Below are 19,792 nucleotides of genomic sequence, written 5' to 3'. Positions count from 1 at the left end.
TCCTGACATAACTTTTCATACTTGCAAAACACCTCTCCCTCAGCCAAGCTGTAAATCCTTGAAGGGCAGGAACCATGTCTCACGTTCTGTGGTCTTATCCACGGGCTGAGAAACTCTTGACGCATAACCAGCCCTTCAACAAATATCCCAGCACACAAAAGCTGGATGTGATTGTGAAAACTACTACGAGCCAGCCAACTTATTTTCTGAAAGAAAAATTGCAGCCGAGAGCACAGTACAGAGTTTTATGTGGCCTTAAAAGTCTAACCTGGAGACAGCATTATGTTGTAAAAAGAGAGGTTCTGGGGTCAGATAGGCCTGGATGCTTTTATCTACCAATTTGACCTAACAAACCTTTACATAGCATTTACCACAGGCAAGACATGGTTCTAAGCCAGTGCTACTTAAACTGTGCTCAGGGGACAGGCAGCGTCAGCACAGCCAGGGCACTTGTTAGACGTGCTGCTTATCAGGTCCCACCCACACCTGCCCAATCAGAAAGTGGCAGGTGTGGCCCAGACACCCACATTTTAACAAGCCCTCCGAGGGCTTATGTTCTACAACTTCTAAAATTGTTCTAATTGTTTTAAAACTCACCTCATTTAATCACTTCCTAACTGCCTGTCCTCATGTAAGTGTCATTTACGCCCTCACTTTCCTTATTATAAAATGGGGATACTGAGAACCACTTGTTGTGAGGATTTTAGAAATAGTTGTCATTCAAAAACGGTAGCTTTCACCTCCCCTTTTATCATTATCTTTGCAATTACAGGAGGTAATTTTAAGATCTCTAACAATCCAGACCTGTTTAGGGTGTCTGTCTAGCCTGTCTCCTTGCCACTAGGTGGCAGGGTTTGCTACTGATTCCCCCAAATCAGAGGGGCGCGTTTCTGAGGAAGGGGCAGTGCCTGCATCCTCTAACAGAGGTGCTGGCAGTGACACAAACCAGGCGGGGGGATTCCCCTAGGGATTTATGACTTTACTAACCATTGTTCACTCTGCCTGAAGCAAAATACAAACTGGGCAAAGCATGCCCTACCTATGCTCCCACCCAGGCACCCCTTCCATCTGGCTCTGCAGCCCACTCTCGTTACCTGCCCACGGGGTCCTGATGGTCAATGCCATCAGGGGTCCCTGCACTGGGCAGTGCCGCAAAGCCCTCAGCTTGTCCTCTAGCCTGTGCCCTCTGCCTACACACTGCCTGCCATCCCCCTGGAACTGGCCATTTGGGGGTAACCCCAAAGGTCCCAGTACAATCGTGAGACCTGGCTCCACAGGCCAAACCATGTAACTAACCAATGGTGGAGGGAAGGACACAGGAGGTAGGTTGTGAGATGAGCAAACGATCGCCCTCGGAGAAGGCAGGAGCCCCCAGAGCAGCTTTGTCCCTGATCGCAGATCCGTGTGCTGCCCGCCAACTCCAGCTGTACCCCAAAAGAATGCTGATGGTCTCTTGCCCTCACACCCTGCTCTGTGGCTTCGGAGCCTCCCTATTCCAAAAGGCACCAAACAGAATATTCTGACACAGCCACTATAAAATGGCCATATCAAAGTATAACATCAATTTTTATAACCAATTACTTAATTCAGCATATATTTCTCACCCTAACTTCCATATCAATTGTGCAGAACTTTCACTTTTCTGCTCTGTCCTTTGTTATAATGTTTGAGTCCCTGATTCCACCCCCACCTCTGCCTTTTTATTTTACAAGTATGTATTACTTTAAACACCAGGAGAAAAAAAACCAGAAGGCTAGGATTTCAAAACAATCTCTTAGAATGTGGTAAGATTCTAAGGGTATGTCAGTCTGTCCCCCGCAAACCATTATTCTAAGGGAGTTTAATGATGTGAAATACGTATCTCCAGGTACTGAAAGAACAGTTAGAAATAATTTCTTGTGTGGTCTAGAGCCATGAATACAAGATCATATTTCAGCCCAAATAACCTTCCTTCCGATATCCAACGTGCTCAATTTAATGAGCTTAGCACAGTCCTAATCATACACAATGCAGAGATATCCATCTTCTATATTTTTCAAATGGAGGAGGTTCCTTTATTAAGCAGCCAGATCTACTTATTACTTGATGTTAGATTTCCAATATATCTTAAAGGAAAAAAAACAACTCTGGGAATGCAAGGTTCAGGCCTTTCAAGCTACAAGTGAACGATCAGAGACTGAGCATTTTGCTTACTCAGACTGATGGCTTTCTTCTCTAAAGGGTGGTCCCTACTCTGCCTTCCACTGTTCACTTTTACTTTTCAGCCCACTGCAAAGTGTTTCCACCACTAGACTGAAATTCCTCTCACAGTGTGTTCAATGACTGTCAAGGTCAGTGAACTGTTTTTATCTACAGACCTTATGTCGTCCTACATCTTAGATAAGAATGGCTCCAACTCCCATCTCACATCCTAGGGACAGTCCAAGGGCTTCCCCCAGCCACCTCTTATCTCCTTGCGTTTGACATCTCATCTTTTAGCTCCCTGCTCCTAGGTGCGACCCCCACCCCCAAATACAGGCCATTGTGTGTAGCAGAATTATGTAGGTTTGTGCACCACCAGAAGCAGTTACGTAGAGACATTTCACAACCAACAACTTATAATTGCTTTATCAATTGCGCAGCTTTTGGAAGTCCCTTCTGCGCCCCTGACACGAAGGGTTTCTCACTGGCTGTGCCACCTTTCGGGTTCCCTCCCACCTTCCCCTCCTATTTTTCTGCCTCCTAACTTTAAAATTCTAGCCCTATTAAGAAAGGCAATTCAGGTTTGCCCATCTAAGCCCATCAAGATGCTCAGTGGAACCAAAGGCCACTCTCTGCTACTGAGCAAAAAAAAAATCAGCAGAGACTTGAGGTTCCAGACTCTCCTTCAGGGGTGCCAGCCTCCTCAGAAGGCACCACCCCCAGGGAGAAGTCCTTATTTGCAAAACTCAGTGCTGCCGACAGGACTCCTTCCAAATGCAACTCCTGCCCCATACTCTGGTTTTCCTCCTCCATCTCCTACTAGGCTCCTTTGTGGACACTCTGCTTTTGTCCACCCCTCGGGCTGGAGATGCCCAGGGTTCCGTCTCTGTCTGCTATTGTTTACACTAAGCTAGGGATTCTCAACCCTGGCTGCACATTAGACTCACCCGGAGGCAGGGGGTGTTTTTAAAACTCCTGATGTCCAGGCTGCAACCCAGATAGGTGGAATCAGATTTCTGTACATGGGACCCAGGCCTCAGTAAATATCAAACTTCTCTTATATACTGGTATCACCTGGGGAGCTTTTAAAACATACCGATGTCTTGATCTTACCCCAGACCAATTACAGTGGTACCTCAGTTTTCGAACGTAATCCACAAGTTCTGAAACATTCGAAAACAGCCGACAACTAGGCCTCAGGATCTTGCACTCAGTGGAAGCCGTGTGACATGTTCGACTTCTGAGTTGTATTCGAAAACCGAAGCATTTATTTCCGGGTTTACGGCGTTCATAAACCAAAATGTTCATCCACGGAGATGTTCGAAAACTGAGGTACTGCTGTAAATCAAAATCTCTGGGGCAGGGTCTCAAATAATCAAATGATGCAGCCAGGATGAAGAACCACTGCTCTAAGCATTCCAACCTGAGTGACGTCCCCTACTGCCACGGCATCAGTTACCACGACTGGGGCAATGATTTCCAAATCTCTAACCTGAACGAACCCATATTCACTATAATCCACTGGTCATCGCCACCTGGCCACTCCACCGGGACCACACTCCTTGAGCTCACTTCTCTCTCATGTTCACCCCTTGTGCGTGGCCCCACATTACCTATTAACCAAGCCAGACTTGAATGTTAAATGAACCTCAAGTCCACCTGTGGCGCTCCCCACTTCCAGACCGAGATAAACCAAGTCCTACACCTAGCCAACCACGTATACTGTCCATCCCGGCCCCACGGTCCACACCATCTTCTCTGCTTTTGCTTAGGTCTTCCCTTCTCCCCAGACTATAACCACCTTCTGCTCGATCATTTTCTATTTTCGGGCTCTTTTCCATCTAAATCATCTTCCATATTGTCACCGGAGCAAGCAGTTAACCTAAAACAGTTCTCAGTGTTGATATGGGGGTGGGGAAACATGGACACCCTTGGTGGCTTATAAACTGAGCTAACAGCATCTTTGGAGGGCAATTTTGTAATGCACATATCTATCATAATACGAATCACATATATCCTTCGACCCAGTAAGCCCACTTCAAGTAATTTATTCTTCAAGTACAGTTGCACTTGTATGCAGTCAAGTGGGCGAGGGTATTCACTGCAGCATACGGTAGTTCGTGATAGCACATGTTTGCCACCAACCTAATTGTCCGTCCAAAGGGAATGGTATGAAGATCACTGCCGATCCATACAATGGAGTCCCCTGCCCCATTTCAAATTAATGATATATGTCTCTATGTGTCAATATGAAAAGATAGCCAAGATACATTATTATTAAACGTATAGCTAGCTACATATACATTGATACAGTAAGTGAAAAGGGCTTCAAGGTAAAGAACATAGCTTTTTCTTTTTTTTTTAAACATAGCGGTTAGTCTTTGGGAAGTAGAACTAGGTTTCTGAAATAAAACAGGGAGGACTTAATTTTCAGTCCTGTTCGGTATTGTTTGTATTTTTTACCTTGTGACTGGAACACTGGTTATCTAGGAGATTGACACACCCAGCTGTGAATGTGGTGATGAATTAGTAATCGGCACAGAGAAAATTAACTAAAAGCATGAAAATTAGCAACACCAGGGAAAACAAAAAATTGTACGGCAAACAAAATTTAATCATAATATACTATATGGCCCGGCTTTGAGTATCTATACTGTCATAAAAACATAAAAACTGACCAGTGATCTAAACAAAAATAAGGCCATAAGTATATTGTGAAGCTGGGAAAAGGGTAAGTATGTCTGTTGGAAAGGAAACGTAGAGGGGGAATAAGAGACTTAAATCCTTATCTCCTAGACTAGAATGTCCATAGATAACTAAAACTGCAGAGTCAAGCAAGAGCAGTATAAGTATTTTATTTGGAAAGATGGAGGTAAATTGGGAAAACTACTTAAAAAATCAAAAGTGGTTGCCTCAAGAGGCAAGAGTCAGGAGTAGGGGTGAAGAGGGGTCCTGCTACCTAAACCTTTAACTACATAAACGTATTATTTTAGTAGAAGAAATTTTTTAAACAAGGGTAACTAAAACTGCCATTTTCATTTTGGATGAGGTATATCAGAATCATCTGGGAAATTTCTTCAACATATACCTGGACCTGCTGTGTTAGAATTGGGATGTAGAATTGGCTATCTAGTCTGAAAAAAAAACCTCCCCAGGTGGGTTCAGATGCCTCTTTCCTGCTAACACCCTTCGAACTACCATCCTGAATATTACCTAGTATCATGCAGGCTCCTGTTTCAAGTCCATCGATGGCTTTCATGAGCCTTCAACATTAAATCCAAACTTTTCAGCAGGAAACACCGCCTCGTCACCAGGGCCAAACTCTTGTCCTTCCTATCTGCCGCTATTTCTGGTTTCTTCTACGTTTACCTCCCTTAGCAGCCCCATATTGAGTTCAGTTCCTGAGAGCTGTTACATACAAGAGGAAACTATTAACTTACCACAAGTAGCTTCTCTCTGACTACACTGTCTCCTTCGGCTGGGTCCCCTTTTGTTGTTAACTTCTAAGTGTTGGGGTATCATTTATGTGCTGATTGCTTCCAATGAGTACGTCCAGCCAGACCTCAAACCTCAACACCACAAGCCATAGCCAGCTGCCTACCTGACATCTCCCCTTGGATAAGTAATAGGTTTCTAAGACTTCTATGTCCAAAACGGAAACCTGATTTCCCCTGAACTTGGTCCTTAGCCTTCCCCAGCTCAACAACCATCAGTTGTTCAAGTCAAAATTCTAAGGATCCTCCTTGCTCCTCTCTTTCCTTAATCCCACACATCCAATTTGTTGACAAGCTTTGCTGTTGACAAAATGTACCTCAAATTTATTTCTATGTCCCCTGTTACCATCCTGGACTCTTGGAACAGCCTTCTCTTTAGACCTTTAACTTCTTTGTGAATTATCCATCAGATTACATCACTTACCGTTTAAAGCCTTCCAGGGGTTCCCCCTACTGCTCTTTCAAATAAAATCCAAGTTCCTTACATTGGAGTACGAGGACCTGCATGGCACAGCCCCTGCCAGCTTTCCAGCCTCAGTCAGCAGGAAGGCCACTTAGAACTACCTAGTCCAGCACCGAGACCAGCAGCTTCCCTCCCCTATGTCCTTGGGCAGTAGCTTTCTGTTTTCGATAAAAGACAAACTGTGAACAAACAGAACTGACACCTGTTCCCCTGTGGTTTCTCCACCAGCTACCCTCACAACTGCTCAGGTGGACCAGATTAAAGAAGTTACACAATCCACACATGCACACCACACCCACACATCTGAAAGCAGGTCGCGGCTGCTCCCCTAGGAGCACGGCTGCCTCCCGAGCCCACAGGGGGAGAGTCCGGGCCACCCCAACAGGGAGAATGAAGTGTGGCATTTTCGCACATGTGAACCGGGCCTGGGGCAGACGGGGTCTGAGCTCTGGCACATCCACTGTGGCCCCGCCAGCCCCTGGGGAGCTTTCTGAATGCACCATGGCCTTTCTATTTCCTCTCCGTTGGTGGTTTGTTTTATAAGCCTGAGGATGGAAAGGTGGAGGAGCTGTCTTCACAATGAAAACAAAACAGTGGCTTCTGGGCATGATGGGGAAGCTGGGTGACCCTGAATTCTTCACGTCCATGAATGTGTCCTAATTCATCTAAAATTATAATAAAATACAGACCGTGCTTTCCAAATGGCAAGGATACATTTCCTCTAAATAATTAAAAACCGCCTCTTGAAGGAATGGGTATGATAAAGCCCGTCAACAGTGCCAGCGCACGGCTTCACGCGGCTGAAGTTAAAAGGGTCTGTGTTTACTCTTCTTTCTACAAATATTTCCCAATGTAGAGAAGGAGCAGTGTAAGAGGAGAAGAGGAGTTACTATCTACATGCGGACTGTCTCAAGGCACGCTCCCTGGGAAACAGAGAGGCCTCTTGATATAATCTCGTGTGGATTTAGGAGGCTCACAGAACCACGTCTGAACTCTGGCTTTGCCTCCTGTCTGTGGACCCTGGGCAGGATCCTTCACTTCTCCAGGCCCCCGTTTCTTCAACTATAAATGAGGGCCACTGCTCCCTCCTTGCAGGGATGTTACGGGAATTTATGGAGATAATGGTGGTAGAAAGTTTAAGGCCAGCATTATCCAACACATGCTGGGTAAATGACAGCTACTGTTATTTCATTATTATGCTCATGAATGGCTGTGATCCTATTACTGACCTCCTGCCATCCCCCTTCTGGGACTTCGCCCAGTGTTCCACCTGGGCCAGGTTGCTCCTCCTCTGGCTGTGCTTTTCATGGTTGGTCCTGGGAGGAAAGGCCCGCTGGTATCTGCCAGTCCCATTCTGCTCTCCTGGGCCATACAGGATGCCATTCCTCTCTGCCCGCTGGGGCTGTGCCTGCTGGCCTCGCAGGCCACTGGGTAAATCCACGAACAAGGCATCCTCCTCAACTGGTGAGTACGGGGACCTGGCCTTGCTCCTGTCCCGCTTGCCCTCCAGTGTGTCCCTCTGGGAACGGTACCGTTCTTCCTCCTGCTCCCGTCTCTCAAAGCCAAAGGAGTCCTCATGGCGGCGATAAGGACAGTCCCTCGCATGTCTGGGTCCCACGCGGCCACACTCACGACAGGCCTCTGCATGGTTGGCCTGGGGGACTGCCTGCCGCTCCAGCTTCTCCATGTCCCTGCGATGACAGCAGAACATTCAGCCGCTTCCAGACAGCACAGTGGGCAGCCAAGACTCCCCAAAGAGTACACTTTACACTCAAATTACCTCCAGGCCTTTGCCTGGGCTGTTCCCTCTGCCTGGACCACCTTTTATGCCCAGTCCCTTACTCTGCCTACCTGACCTAATACTCCTTTGGGATTTGGCTAAAATGTCACCTCCACCAGGAAACCACCCCAGCCACAAACACCAGGTCTAGATTGGGACCTTAGCGGACTCCACTGTCACACTGATCACACTGGACCATAATTGCATGTTTACTCTTCTAGTACCCAAAAGACTATGAGTTCCAGCAGGAGAGACGCCCATCTGGCCTATCATTGTATGCCCAGAAATTCTGTGCAATGACTGGTATGAAATAGGTGCTCCGTAAATACTACTGAATGAATAAATGATACATATGACATAGTCATGCCTTTCCCTTTTGCTATCTGTTATCTATTTGCCTGGGGCAGTCCAGCTTGGATAGAAGGCCTTGGATAGAAGTCCAACGCCTCTCCCACTGGCAGCTGACACAGCCCAAAGTACAACTGTCAGCATAATGAACATCTCTGCAAGACGAAGTGAATAGGCACAGCGATCTCATTATATGACCACGTATCGATCTCATCAGGACACTGCTCAAACAGAAACCCACAAGAACACTGACCTAACAACAACTCTCTGAAGTATTATTTGTCAGAATTTACAGATAAGGAAACTAAGGCACAGAGAAGATAAATGACTTGCCCAAGATCATACAGCTGGAAAAGAGTGGAGCCAGGGCTTAGTCTTATGCAGGCGGCAGAGCCCGTGTGCTCTCGCCACTGCTGTCTGCTGCCTCCCCATACGCATGTCAATGGCCTAGATATTATACGCAAAGCTGGAAATTGTAAAGGAGAATGGGGGGGTGATAGGTCAGGGTGTGAACTGAGGGTAGAGGAAGGGCTTCTGGGGCACAGAGGAGTCCTCGGTCATGACCCGTCTTCTACTCTAAGCTGCCTTTCTCCCCACCTCCTGGAGGCAGGGTCCTCGGTATGTCTGCATCCCTGCACACTGGTACCTGCTTCCAGGAACACAGCAGCCGCTCTACAAGCTTTGCAGAATTTAGATTGGAGAGGCAGGGGAACACCCTCCAGCCTAGCCCAGCAGGGCCAGAAAAATTACCAGGGACCCTTGGGTGCGGCAGCCAGTCTACTTGTACTTCTTTGTAAAAAGGTCCTGGCCTTAAGATCCATTACTCAAATGCCAAGCCAGAGGGTTCTCCACTGCATACAACAGAAATGCTGCTGCATTTATATTTAGGTAGCCAGACCCAGGTGTTCTTGCAACAACCTCAGAACTTCAGCTACCAATAATCAGCACAGATCCAGGGCAGAATCAATCCAGTCTGGGAGGTAGTTAAAATGTCAATATGAAGTGAAAATACAACGTCTCGTACAGGGTCTGCTTCTTAGTGTGTTAGGCCTAACTGTTGGCCTGAACCTGAGCACAGAGAGCTGAGAGAAGCACAGGCACGTCTCATTGCTCATGTGTTCGGGACTTTTCCATAAAAACCCAAAGCTTCGTGTGTGTTTGTGTGTCGGGGGTGGGGGGTTTCTCCTTTTACCCATCACTAGGGGGACATCCTCACCCCACCTCCTACCCCTTTTTCTTGTACCTGCATTTCAATTTTCACTTCGGGATCCCCTCCCCCACTCTCAGTCCACGTGGTTTGGGTGCTGTTGACGCTACTCATCCTTGTCCAGCTGAGGCTCCAAAGTCTTGCTGATTGGTTCAGGGATTGACACGTGACCCAACCCAGGCCAATCAGAGTTAGCCCTGGGACTTTGGTTCGAGCTGGTCTTGAGTTACTACAACTATGTGGGAAGCAGGTATGTAAGAATAAAACCAACACTTAGGAACGCAGATGGAAAAAACCAGAATCCTAAATACCTGGCCTGAGCTCCTGGATTTAGCCATACCTAAACCAGCTACATCCCTGGACTTTTTGGTTGGGAACCAATAAATTCTCTTTCTCACTTAAGCTAGTTTGAGTTTGATCTATTACTTATAGTGGAAGGAATCCTATTATATCATTTTATAATGACATATTTAGATGATCACCTCTGAGGGCGCTTCCAGCCCTAATGTGGAATGGGTCTATAAGCTCCAGTAGTAGGAACACATGGGAAATATTCAGCAGCCTACCTTATTAGAAAAAGCAATTCCTACTGTAAATTTATAAAGAGACAACTCTGTCCCACAATGTACACACTATAGGTTTTAACTTTGTCTTTCCTTTCTTCCTTTAATTCTCTATAACCATGTCACTGTAACCCCAACCAGTAGCCTTCAAGTTGCCTCAGTTGGCCCTTACATTCTTGACTGTTTCCCAAATTTAGGACACGCCCCACAGGGAATGTGCTAAGGCTGCTGCCTAGAAGATTAATGCTCTGGCTGCCCTCTGGGTCACACCCTGGCCAAGTCACCAAAGCTTTGCAACCTGGTCACTACAATGGTGAGACCTGAGTAACTAACTACACCTGCTAGTTCCTCACCCCACCCCCAAGATAAACAGCACTTCGTCATAAAAGCCAGATAGTGAAACAAATATGCCACCTACATGCATGACACTAGAACTGAAGGGAAAAAGGTTTCCTCAACTCCAGGACCCAAGGGTTGTGGTACAATGTCTCAGCACAACCAACTGTAATGTGGATTTTTCATTTTTTACTGATAAACCATCATGTATTCACTGAGCCTCTATATATCCCCAATGGGATGGGTGCTTAGGGGGTATAAGAAAGTAGTACAGCAAATAGCCTCTGACGTCTAAGCCAGACGGCCTTAATGCCCAGGTGAATCATGGAGACCATATTTAATACTGTTCTCAAAAACTGACCCTAAATCATGGTGTTTGCCAGGCTTTTCTAGTCTTGGAGCTGATTTACATCTATAAATCTTAGTCTTTACTGTGTGTGTACATATGAGGGCATACACCCTCATGTATGCCAGTGATTCCCAAAAATAAATTTGATAGGGAATAATATCATTTCTTCAGATTAACACCAGAATTTGCTGCAAAACAAACCTTTAGAGGGTGGCTAAAAAGAATGGTACTCTGGTTGCCATCTGGCAGATTTCTTGGCCCTAAGACTTGTGGTTCTGAAAGCTCCTAGTCCCATGGCTGCTGGGACAGAAGAAGAGGCTCTTGTGCCCATGTCCAGGTTATGGCTGTAGGTAAGATCCCCACCTTTCCTGACTTCAGCATTTAACTTACTAAGTTATAGGATTTAAGGCAAAAATGTTTTTGGTTTTTTTCCCGTCTCCTTGCATTCCCAACAAGTTAATACATGACTTCTCAAATCAGGAGACCTGTCACAAAATAGATTTGCAGTGCTCAATGTAGCATAGTGGTGGGAAAGAATGAGCACCCTCAGCTGTCCATGGCTGCGCCATTCAGAGAAGTTGGCTGTGCAGGACAAACATATGTAGTGAAGATGACACAAGCCTTTCCTGTGCAGGTCATTACCATCACGGTAAGCCACTGCAGTCAGTGACTGTTCAAAACGCAGGGAATTCCTGACATTTGATGACCATTATGGCCATAGATGTCACTTCTCAAGCATGACGACCCCAGAGGGCATAGGAGTTAGAGCCATTCAGATCTGGATTCAAGAGCTGCCTCCACCCCAATATAAGCTGGGTGCCCTTGGGCAAGTCCTTGACCTCTCTGGTTTCAGGTTCCTCATCTGCAAAATGGGGACAATAGCCCCCGCCTCCTTCGGAGGTTGTGAGGATTGAAGACAATGCCCAGAGCGAGCAGAGCACTGTGTCTGGCACACAGTGTGTCTTCAAATACAAATATGTGGACTCGCAACATCTCCTCCTTCCTTGCCCCATTTTTTTCAAAGCAGCAATACGCTCAGTGAAAACCTTGTATATCCCAGTATCCCTTGGAGCTGATCCCAAACCATGGAGCTGAGGGTGATCATGTGACAGATCTGACAAATAAGATGTACAGTGAGATCGCTGGGTGGGTCTTCCAGGAAAGTCTTTAAAAAGACACTTTTAGCCGGCTTAGCTAACCCTTCCCTTCTTCCCACCTGGAATTTAGATTCTGTGCTGGATAGCAAGGTGACAAAAACGAGGGTGAAAGCCACCTGCTAAAAGCTGGGTAAAAAGAAAGCAAGAGCCCGGGCCCCTGATGGTCTCATGGCGCTACTATACCAGCCCGTACTACCTCCCAAGGCAACCCCTGACTGCGTGAGGGGCTAAGCTTTTTATTAGCAGGGGTTGGCTCCCTCCATTTTCAGCACATCAAGCAATGCTGTATGTCTGCTTAGAGCAAATTCTTGTTTCCCACTGCAAGTGGGAAGAGAACACCTCTCGGACCAGGGATACTTCTCTCTTAGCCCGTTTCTTCACAAGAATTTGGAAGTTAACATCATACCAAGCACTTGTGCACTGATTATTATTTTATTCTGGCCCCCCAACCCTTTATGTCACCGGGATATAAGGAATGATGTTTCCCTCTATCTTACTGCTAAACACACGCATATCCAACACACACTGAATCTCAAAGACTCGGGTGGGCAGAGTAAGGACAACTTGGAGTGGGCTTGGACCTTAGTCCTGTTGGTATAGATGCCGCCCTTTGGTTGCCATCCCACTGGAGTACCCCTCCCCCTCACCTTACCTAAGTGACCAAACTAGCAGCCCAAGAACCAGGGCCAGGTCACTGATACTCCTGGAGAGTTTGGTCTGAGCCAGGTCAGGTGCCAGAAGTCCTGTCCTGGGAAACCAGCTCAGCTTGTGTTGACAGATGCCGAGTTCTGAGCACTGACCCTCCGTCTCAGGAGGACAGCGGGCTCAGAAGCCAGAACCCACCCTGGGTGCAGTTCATGGACTTGTACAAAAGGCTGAAGAGAAAGGGAGCCAAAGTCTCTAGGGAGCCCTAAGGCAAGCTTGCTCACCTGAATGAGTTCCTAGCATTTGAGGAAGAAAATGGCTGACGTGAAATGGAGACAGGAGTTGGTTTCTTCTTTTTCCCCGAGTTAAATAGGTCAGTCCCCGTGGGAGGGGAAAAGATATCTGACTACCTTTCATGCTCTGCTCTAAATTAACAATAGAGGGCCTGACAACTCTGACCACGTCTCCCCTAGAGAAGAGCAAGGCTGAAGAATAAATGAAAACCCCAGACTGCCTCTTGCCTCAGTGGAGTGGATATTGGTGAAGCCCCTTGTGAAGTTTTAAGGATTGAAAAGAAGAAAGGACATATAGTCAATGTCTGCCAGGTCTCTTCACTCTGTTCATTCCTGCCTGAAGAGTCCTTCCCTTTTCCTTCTACCTGAGCAAGGCATGCTCAACTATGCCAGCTCAACCTGAGCCAGCGTAGAGTTCTGCACACGCCAACCTCACTCACTTTCCATCTCCCTATAAGGCAGTCACCGTTCCAGGTCATCCGTTTTTGTGTCCGATGCTTGGTTATTACCATACGTTGGCTCCTTCTGTGTGCCAGCATCTTGACACAGCCCACCTCTAATCCCTACAAAAATCCTTCTGGGTCAGCACTGTCAAGCCCAGAGAGGCTGAGGGCAGCGACCAGATTACGGACAATAAGTTGTCTCTACTGAAGAGACTGTAGCAGCAACAGCCATCACTGACTATACAAAACCCTGAGGTAAGCACGTTAAATCTATTACCACTTCTTATCATCGTACAAACCCACAAGGCTAGAGATGTTATTATTCTCTCATGACAGGTAATGAAAGTAAAGCTCAGAGAGGTTCACCAGCTTGCCTTGCATAACGCAACTAGTGACATCAGCAGGACTCAAACCCCACCTGATCCGACCCCAAATTCCTGCACCTGGCTGAAAAACATGTCCACAGATTACTTTTGCCAAGGGGCCAAGGGGCTTGTCCAACCTCAGGTACTCCTGCTACACTTAAGTGATCATAATTTGGAAGGCTAAACATGTAGTTCTCCGAAGAGAGTGCAGATAGCCAGACACGTCGGGGCCATTTCTGAACAGGCCCCTTCCCCACACGCAGGCGCACAGCAGTGCTCAGGTTGCTCTCAGGCATCCTGAGTCCTTATTTGAACATCGTACAGGTAGAGGTCTTACAGCTGTTTTCTTCATCCACCCACCCACCCGCCCAGCCAGCCAAACATCCATAAACCCATCCATACATTTACCGGACATTTACTATGTGCCAGGGACTGCTTTCATTTTCAAGGAGCTCACGGTCTAGTAGGGGTGACAATGAGAAAGCAGGCCGATCTAACTTTAGCATGAAAGTTCTATGTGTGAGGAACAACCGAGTGCTATAAGCAGGGGCATCTAACACACTGAAGGGCCAGACAAGGCTAAGACCTGAAGGACGTGCTGAAGTTGTAACAAAGGTGAGGCCCGTGGGAACAGATGAGCAAGGCCAAGAGGGATCCCAGTGCCTCGTAAGATGACCTCTATCTGCCTCCCAGATGGCCTCACAGTCCGGCCTCCCCGTTGCTCCCTTTGATTCAGCCACAAACCAAACTCACTGTTGCCTCAGGGTGTTTGTATGTGCCATTCCTTCTGTCCAGACACTCTTCCTCGAAGTTTTGCATACGTGACTTTCTGATATCAATCAGGCCTCACGTCCACATCTTCCCAAATAGAGAAGCTGCCCCTGACCACCCTACTGCCTGCCTGCTACCCCTCCCCACCCCATCTCCCTAATTCACTGCCTTCATGCATAGATCACAATAGAAAATGGTCTTGTTGTGTTTGCCTGTTTACGGTCTGTCTCCCCCACTCCCACCCAAGAATACGTGGGACTTTGCCTCTCCCTTGAGCACTGCTTTGTTTCTCAGCATCTTTAACAGTGTCTAATGCACGATATGCCCTCAATGCATATCTGTAGAATAAAAGACTAAATGGATGAATGCATAAATTCTCCCAGTTCAAGAAATTCAGTATATTTGGGGCATAAAGAATGGGGAATGGCAAGACATGAGCCAAAGGTGTCTGCAGGAACCAGACAAATGCAGTGCTCAAAAGCCCTGCCAAGGAAATTAGATTTTACTCCAAAGGTAACTAGACTATAAGTTCCTTCAGTTCCAACACAGGACTACAGTTACACCAGAGACTACAGAGGTTTGCAAACCGAGAAAAGAGATAAGTTGTCTTCCGATAGGCCCTCCTATCTAGGTTGCTTGTCAGTTTTGTGAGCTATGAAGACAAGCTGACCTCTTGCTTAGAGTTGTAGCTTGTTAGAGTGGACAGGCGTCCTAACATAAGAGAGAAAAAGCAGCCCCACGGGGGGAGTTGGGAAGACAGATTTCAAGGAGGCTATAGGGAATCAAAAACCAGGGTCCAAAGTCTGGCAAGTGGAAGCACATGCAGATTGAGTGGGGCGGGGTATGAACAGAAGGAGGAGGTTGGCAGCAATGCTTGGTGCCCCTGACAGCATGCGGTGTGGGCTCTCAAGAATACTTGAATGAACGTCTATCAAGGGACCCCGACGTCTGTGTAGGAAACAAAAGGACAAAGGAAGGAGGCACAGCAAGGACACTCAGCTCTGCTCCTGGGTCAGAGGAATGATGGCGGAGGGGCTGGAGGAGAAGGAAGGTGAGAGCAGGCTGAGGGGTGGTGCTGCAGGAACCAGGATTGTCGGACCACGACTCACACTGCCAGGGGAGGGGCCCATCCTGGCAAGGGAGACAGCGCAATTTGCTCATAGGCAATTCATCATCAGTGTCATTCAGAAGATATACGATGAAACTGGAAGGGCGTAAAAAAGAAAGAGCCAATGACACTGTTCAACCAAACCCTATGATCGCTAGCATATCTGATACAGAGTATCGACTATGTCTGAGGCATCATGCTAAGTAAGCACTTTATACATTTATTTATGTAATACTTGCAACAACCCTACCAACTAAGACAAACTGAGACAGTTTTAAAAAGTATACCAAATTTGCACAAGTGACACAGCTTGTGAGTAGAAGGGCTGGGATTTGAACCAGGTCTATCTGCCTTCAGAGACTAAGCTCTGCGAGGAGATACTTAAGGTGAAAGAAATCAACATAGCAGGAAGTGAGGGGTCAGTCAGCTGGCCTGGACGTTGGTTGTTTGCATCTCCTTTATCTTACCTCCTTCCTCTGCCTGCAGCCCTGATATTACTCGGGCATCCACGGGCATCCCTACCTCACACTCTGTCCCATGACCTGGTTCTCAGAAGTGAGCGTGTAGCCCAGGCGTGTGACAATCTGCACGTGTATTTCCGAGCCAGAGTACACAGTTAGGGTATAAATGTGATCTAAGCCTATTAATAATAATGGGTCTCAGAGCTCCTGGACAAGACTCTGGCTTTCCTGCTGGATGTTGACCTGGATCATATGCCGCTGGGGCCACTGCAGCTCTCTTGCCACCAGATCCTCGCTTTGCCATGGAGTTCGAGAATGAATCCAACCCAGAGGTGGGCAGAGCCCAGAAAATGACTGAGAGAAAGACTGGTGATGATGATGTCCGAGCCTCGAACCCAGTTGTTACTCAGGCTAGATCTATCCTGAAGTTTTCAGTGACGTGAGCCAATAAATCCCCCCTTTAAAGGTAAATTTGTCTGCATTTCCTGCTACCTGCCACGAGGAGTCCTAGCAGACCACGCTCATACAGAAGGCAACTGCCTATGAATAAGGATAGCAGCCCCCGGGGAGACTCAAGGACTCCTGGGGCCACCCACTTAACAGAGATGCGAGGTTTCCAATACAGATCACCGAACTGGAGGGGAGGCAAGATTGAGTCCCGCCTGATGAATAATTATAACCAAATGTCTGAACATCTTATTCTGGAAAAACAGAACATTTAATACGTCTGGATTTCCTTGGCTGACAATTTCAGCTCTCAGAAAGTTAAGGGGAAATGCTATTCTGCCTTTATTCTGACTCAGAGGGTAGAACAAATTGTTTTGTTTTTTTTAAGGAAGGAACCTTGGGCAAACATAATAATGGGATTTTAAAAGTTTAATAAGAGCATAATAAGAACAGATTTCAGAAGTTCGGAGAAAATATAGGGACAATACAGTGGCCTGAGACCCTAAAAGGGAAGGCATCTCAATAGGTAAAGAACGGAGCCCTTCCGAAACCAACATCAGATAGTTAATTATAAAATCTTCAAGTAGAAAAAAGTAAAAAAAATATTCAAATCTCAGCGAGCAAACTAATCCTGAAAGGTTTATGGCAGGCGTCATGTATCAATCACAACACTGTTTCCTGTTAAACCCAACCTCATTCATTCTCAAGCTATCTTGGACCCAGTCTCTATGATGAACGAAGCAAAGTTGGGACTCAAGAATTGTCCTTGCTGGTCTAAAGAAACCAATGGAACAACACAGGGTGCTCTCAGACTTCACGTTATAAAGACATGCACAAGAAAAAGAAGGTGGGGCACAGTAGCAAGTGCAAATCCACACTGGAATAGACCCATGTGGATGTGGCAAAAGGGTAAAATCTAGCAAGTGCTGATGTTTATTTATCGGAAGGAAAGGAAAACAAACTTTCTATTTTTCAAAGAATTAAAATAAAGGAGGGAAGAGGGCTTTAAGAAAAGTATGAAACATAGGTATCTCTGCTTAGAGAAGACACAGCATATATAAAGTTGAATTCTTCAACATCTGGGTTTAGTTCTATATCTTCATCAAGAAAAATGATCTTCATCATGAAAAGAAGAACAACCTTGGTGAAGAGAGACTGAAAGTCCAAGATGGGGAGGAAGATGGGAAAGGCCCAGCCATCAGCATCCCAGAGCCCTAAGAGAACTTGGAGATGGGCTCAAGAAACATCTCAGGTGATCTCTGAGGAATCAAAGAGAACAGGGAAAATGCCAGAATGCTGGAGACTGGTGTACAGCATCCTGATTTTCCAAAGAAAGAAAAAACAGATTCCATTAACCACAAGGCTGGAGAACGTCCCACTAACCTCTGCAAGAGGCTAAGCTGCATTCTTAACTGGGCAGATTTCAGAGCACACAGAAAAGGAAGCACTGAGAAAAAGGCAAACAACTCAGTAGAAAAATGGGCAGAGGATAGGTATAGACAATTCACTGAAGAGGAAATACAAGTGGCCAATAAATATAAAAGGTCCCCCAAATTATGGAAATATACATTAAAACAACCAGATGCTCAACAAAAATTAAAAAGATTGCTAATATCCAATACTGGCAAAGATGCAGGGAAAAAAGCACTCTCACTAGTGGAACATACGGCTTTCTTTAAATAGCAATTTGGTGGTGTTGATTAAAATTTAAAAAGCAATTGCCACTGAATTTTCAAAGTGTACCCTTATTTTTTACTGTGCTTCAAATAAATCGATAAAATCGTTTTTAAAAATTAAAAATGCCTTGTATTTTGACCCAGCAAGCCTCGCACATGCAGAGGCTTGTAGGTTTTTCATTAGAGGACTATTTATAACAGTCAAAGATGAAATGTTTGGTGCATGCTTAAATACATTATGGTACTATGAAATACCATACGATAGTCAAAAAAAAAGTGATCTATATAGAATGATTATTATATTATCATTCATGCTTTTATAAAGCACAAAAGATACCTATATATTTCTATAAATGTATGTATATATATATATATATATATATATATATATATATATAAATGAAAAATAGTTTAAGAGGATATTCATTAATCTGGCAACAGAGATGGCCCCGGGAAGGAGATTACGGATATCATTGCCTTTACTTTTTCTTGCATCTTTTATAACTAGAAAGGTCTTCATTTATTGTATCATTAATATATATATTTACTTAACAAATATATATAAAACAAAAAGTAGGAAACACAGTGAGCATTAGGGACCAACATGTGTACTAGAAGTACACGTAAGACGTGTCAAGCCTATCCAGCTCCATTCTCTTGGGATGAGAAAGGAAATGCCAATGGCTCTATGAACAGAGTGCCCACAGGCTAACGGCAGAGCTTACCCATGATCGTCATGGACACAACCGAAAACTTCAGGCTGGATGACAGTGTTGGGAGGTACAGTCAAACTTGACTGAGTAGTTAAAAGTTACTGATTCAGGGCCCAGGTGGAAACTTAACGTATTAATTCATTCTTTCAATCTCTCACTCAGCAGACATTCGAGAGCTTACTATGTGTTAGGCACACAGAAGATACCAAGAGGACCCCTACCTGAAGCCTAGGATACTGGAAAGTGGACAGAAGGGAATAATAACAATAATAAAAACCAGCATGACAAATGCTCGACTGAGGTGTTAGTATGGAAGCTCTGAGTGTAGGGCCTGACCCTGACCTGGCCCCTTGAAGCAGGTCACCATCTATACCAAAGGTCTGGTTCACCCCCAGAAAGAAAGCATGGAGCTAGGAAGGACCACAAATACCCAAAATAGCAAACACCTGAGTTGGAAAAGGTTGACAAGCTGAAACACAACGTGTGAAATCCATTTCAGTCACTGAAAAATCCTGCCTTAGGCTGCTGGAGGTCCCTTTTGTTTTGCGGCCTCACTACAAGAAGACCATTGTCGAAGAGCAAGTGGAGCAAGGTGTCTGGATAGTGCCGAATGGGGCCCAGGTAGGAGACAAATGGCTAAGGGCACGCCCTGACTTTTCCAGGGCCACCCAACCGTCTCCGAGCCCGACTCCACTCTGCTTTCTCTCAGGGAATCATCCACAGAAAACAGACTCAGGAATTTCAAGATCCCTTTGGTTCGCCCCCTCAAGGGAAGGGGCAGATGGAAGATAGCTTCCCGGTCAGACCCCAGCAGCATGGTGGGCGGTCTGTGGCACACTTTCAGTTTGCAAGCTCTTTCTTGCCCTCTCCCTCCTCCCTATCTGGTGCCCCAAGCTTGTCCCTTCCACCACACATAAAAAAAGAGAAACTGGGAAACACACACCCAGTTCAGAGGCTGTATATCCCAGGAGGTCATTGCACCCTCCTAGGCC

At 46.0% G+C, this 19,792-nt stretch overlaps 1 protein-coding gene across 20 annotated transcripts in view; it reads right to left on the bottom strand.

Moving 5' to 3' along the window:
* Positions 1–19,792, bottom strand: part of PLEKHA7 (pleckstrin homology domain containing A7) — a gene marked incomplete at its 5' end in the record, with an annotated part of 204,167 nt that overhangs the window by 39,480 nt on the left and 144,895 nt on the right. For 16 of the 20 annotated variants that reach the window (XR_013994149.1, XR_013994150.1, XM_081062112.1 and 13 more), the window contains one exon: positions 7,368–7,829. The exons of 2 other annotated variants lie outside the window; for them this stretch is intronic. Coding sequence is in view for 16 of the 18 variants with exons in the window: in XM_081062112.1 (XP_080918238.1) it covers positions 7,368–7,829 (462 nt within the window). The remainder of the gene's footprint in view (positions 1–7,367; positions 7,830–19,792) is intronic. 2 more of the 20 variants (XM_081062120.1, XM_081062122.1) reach the window with 1 other exon arrangement.

This window comes from Rhinolophus hipposideros, assembly GCF_964194185.1.
Source record: "Rhinolophus hipposideros genome assembly, chromosome: 10".
Lineage (NCBI taxonomy): Eukaryota > Metazoa > Chordata > Mammalia > Chiroptera > Rhinolophidae > Rhinolophus > Rhinolophus hipposideros.
Note: the sequence above shows the minus strand (reverse complement) of the source record. Positions and strands in the feature narration are given on the sequence as shown.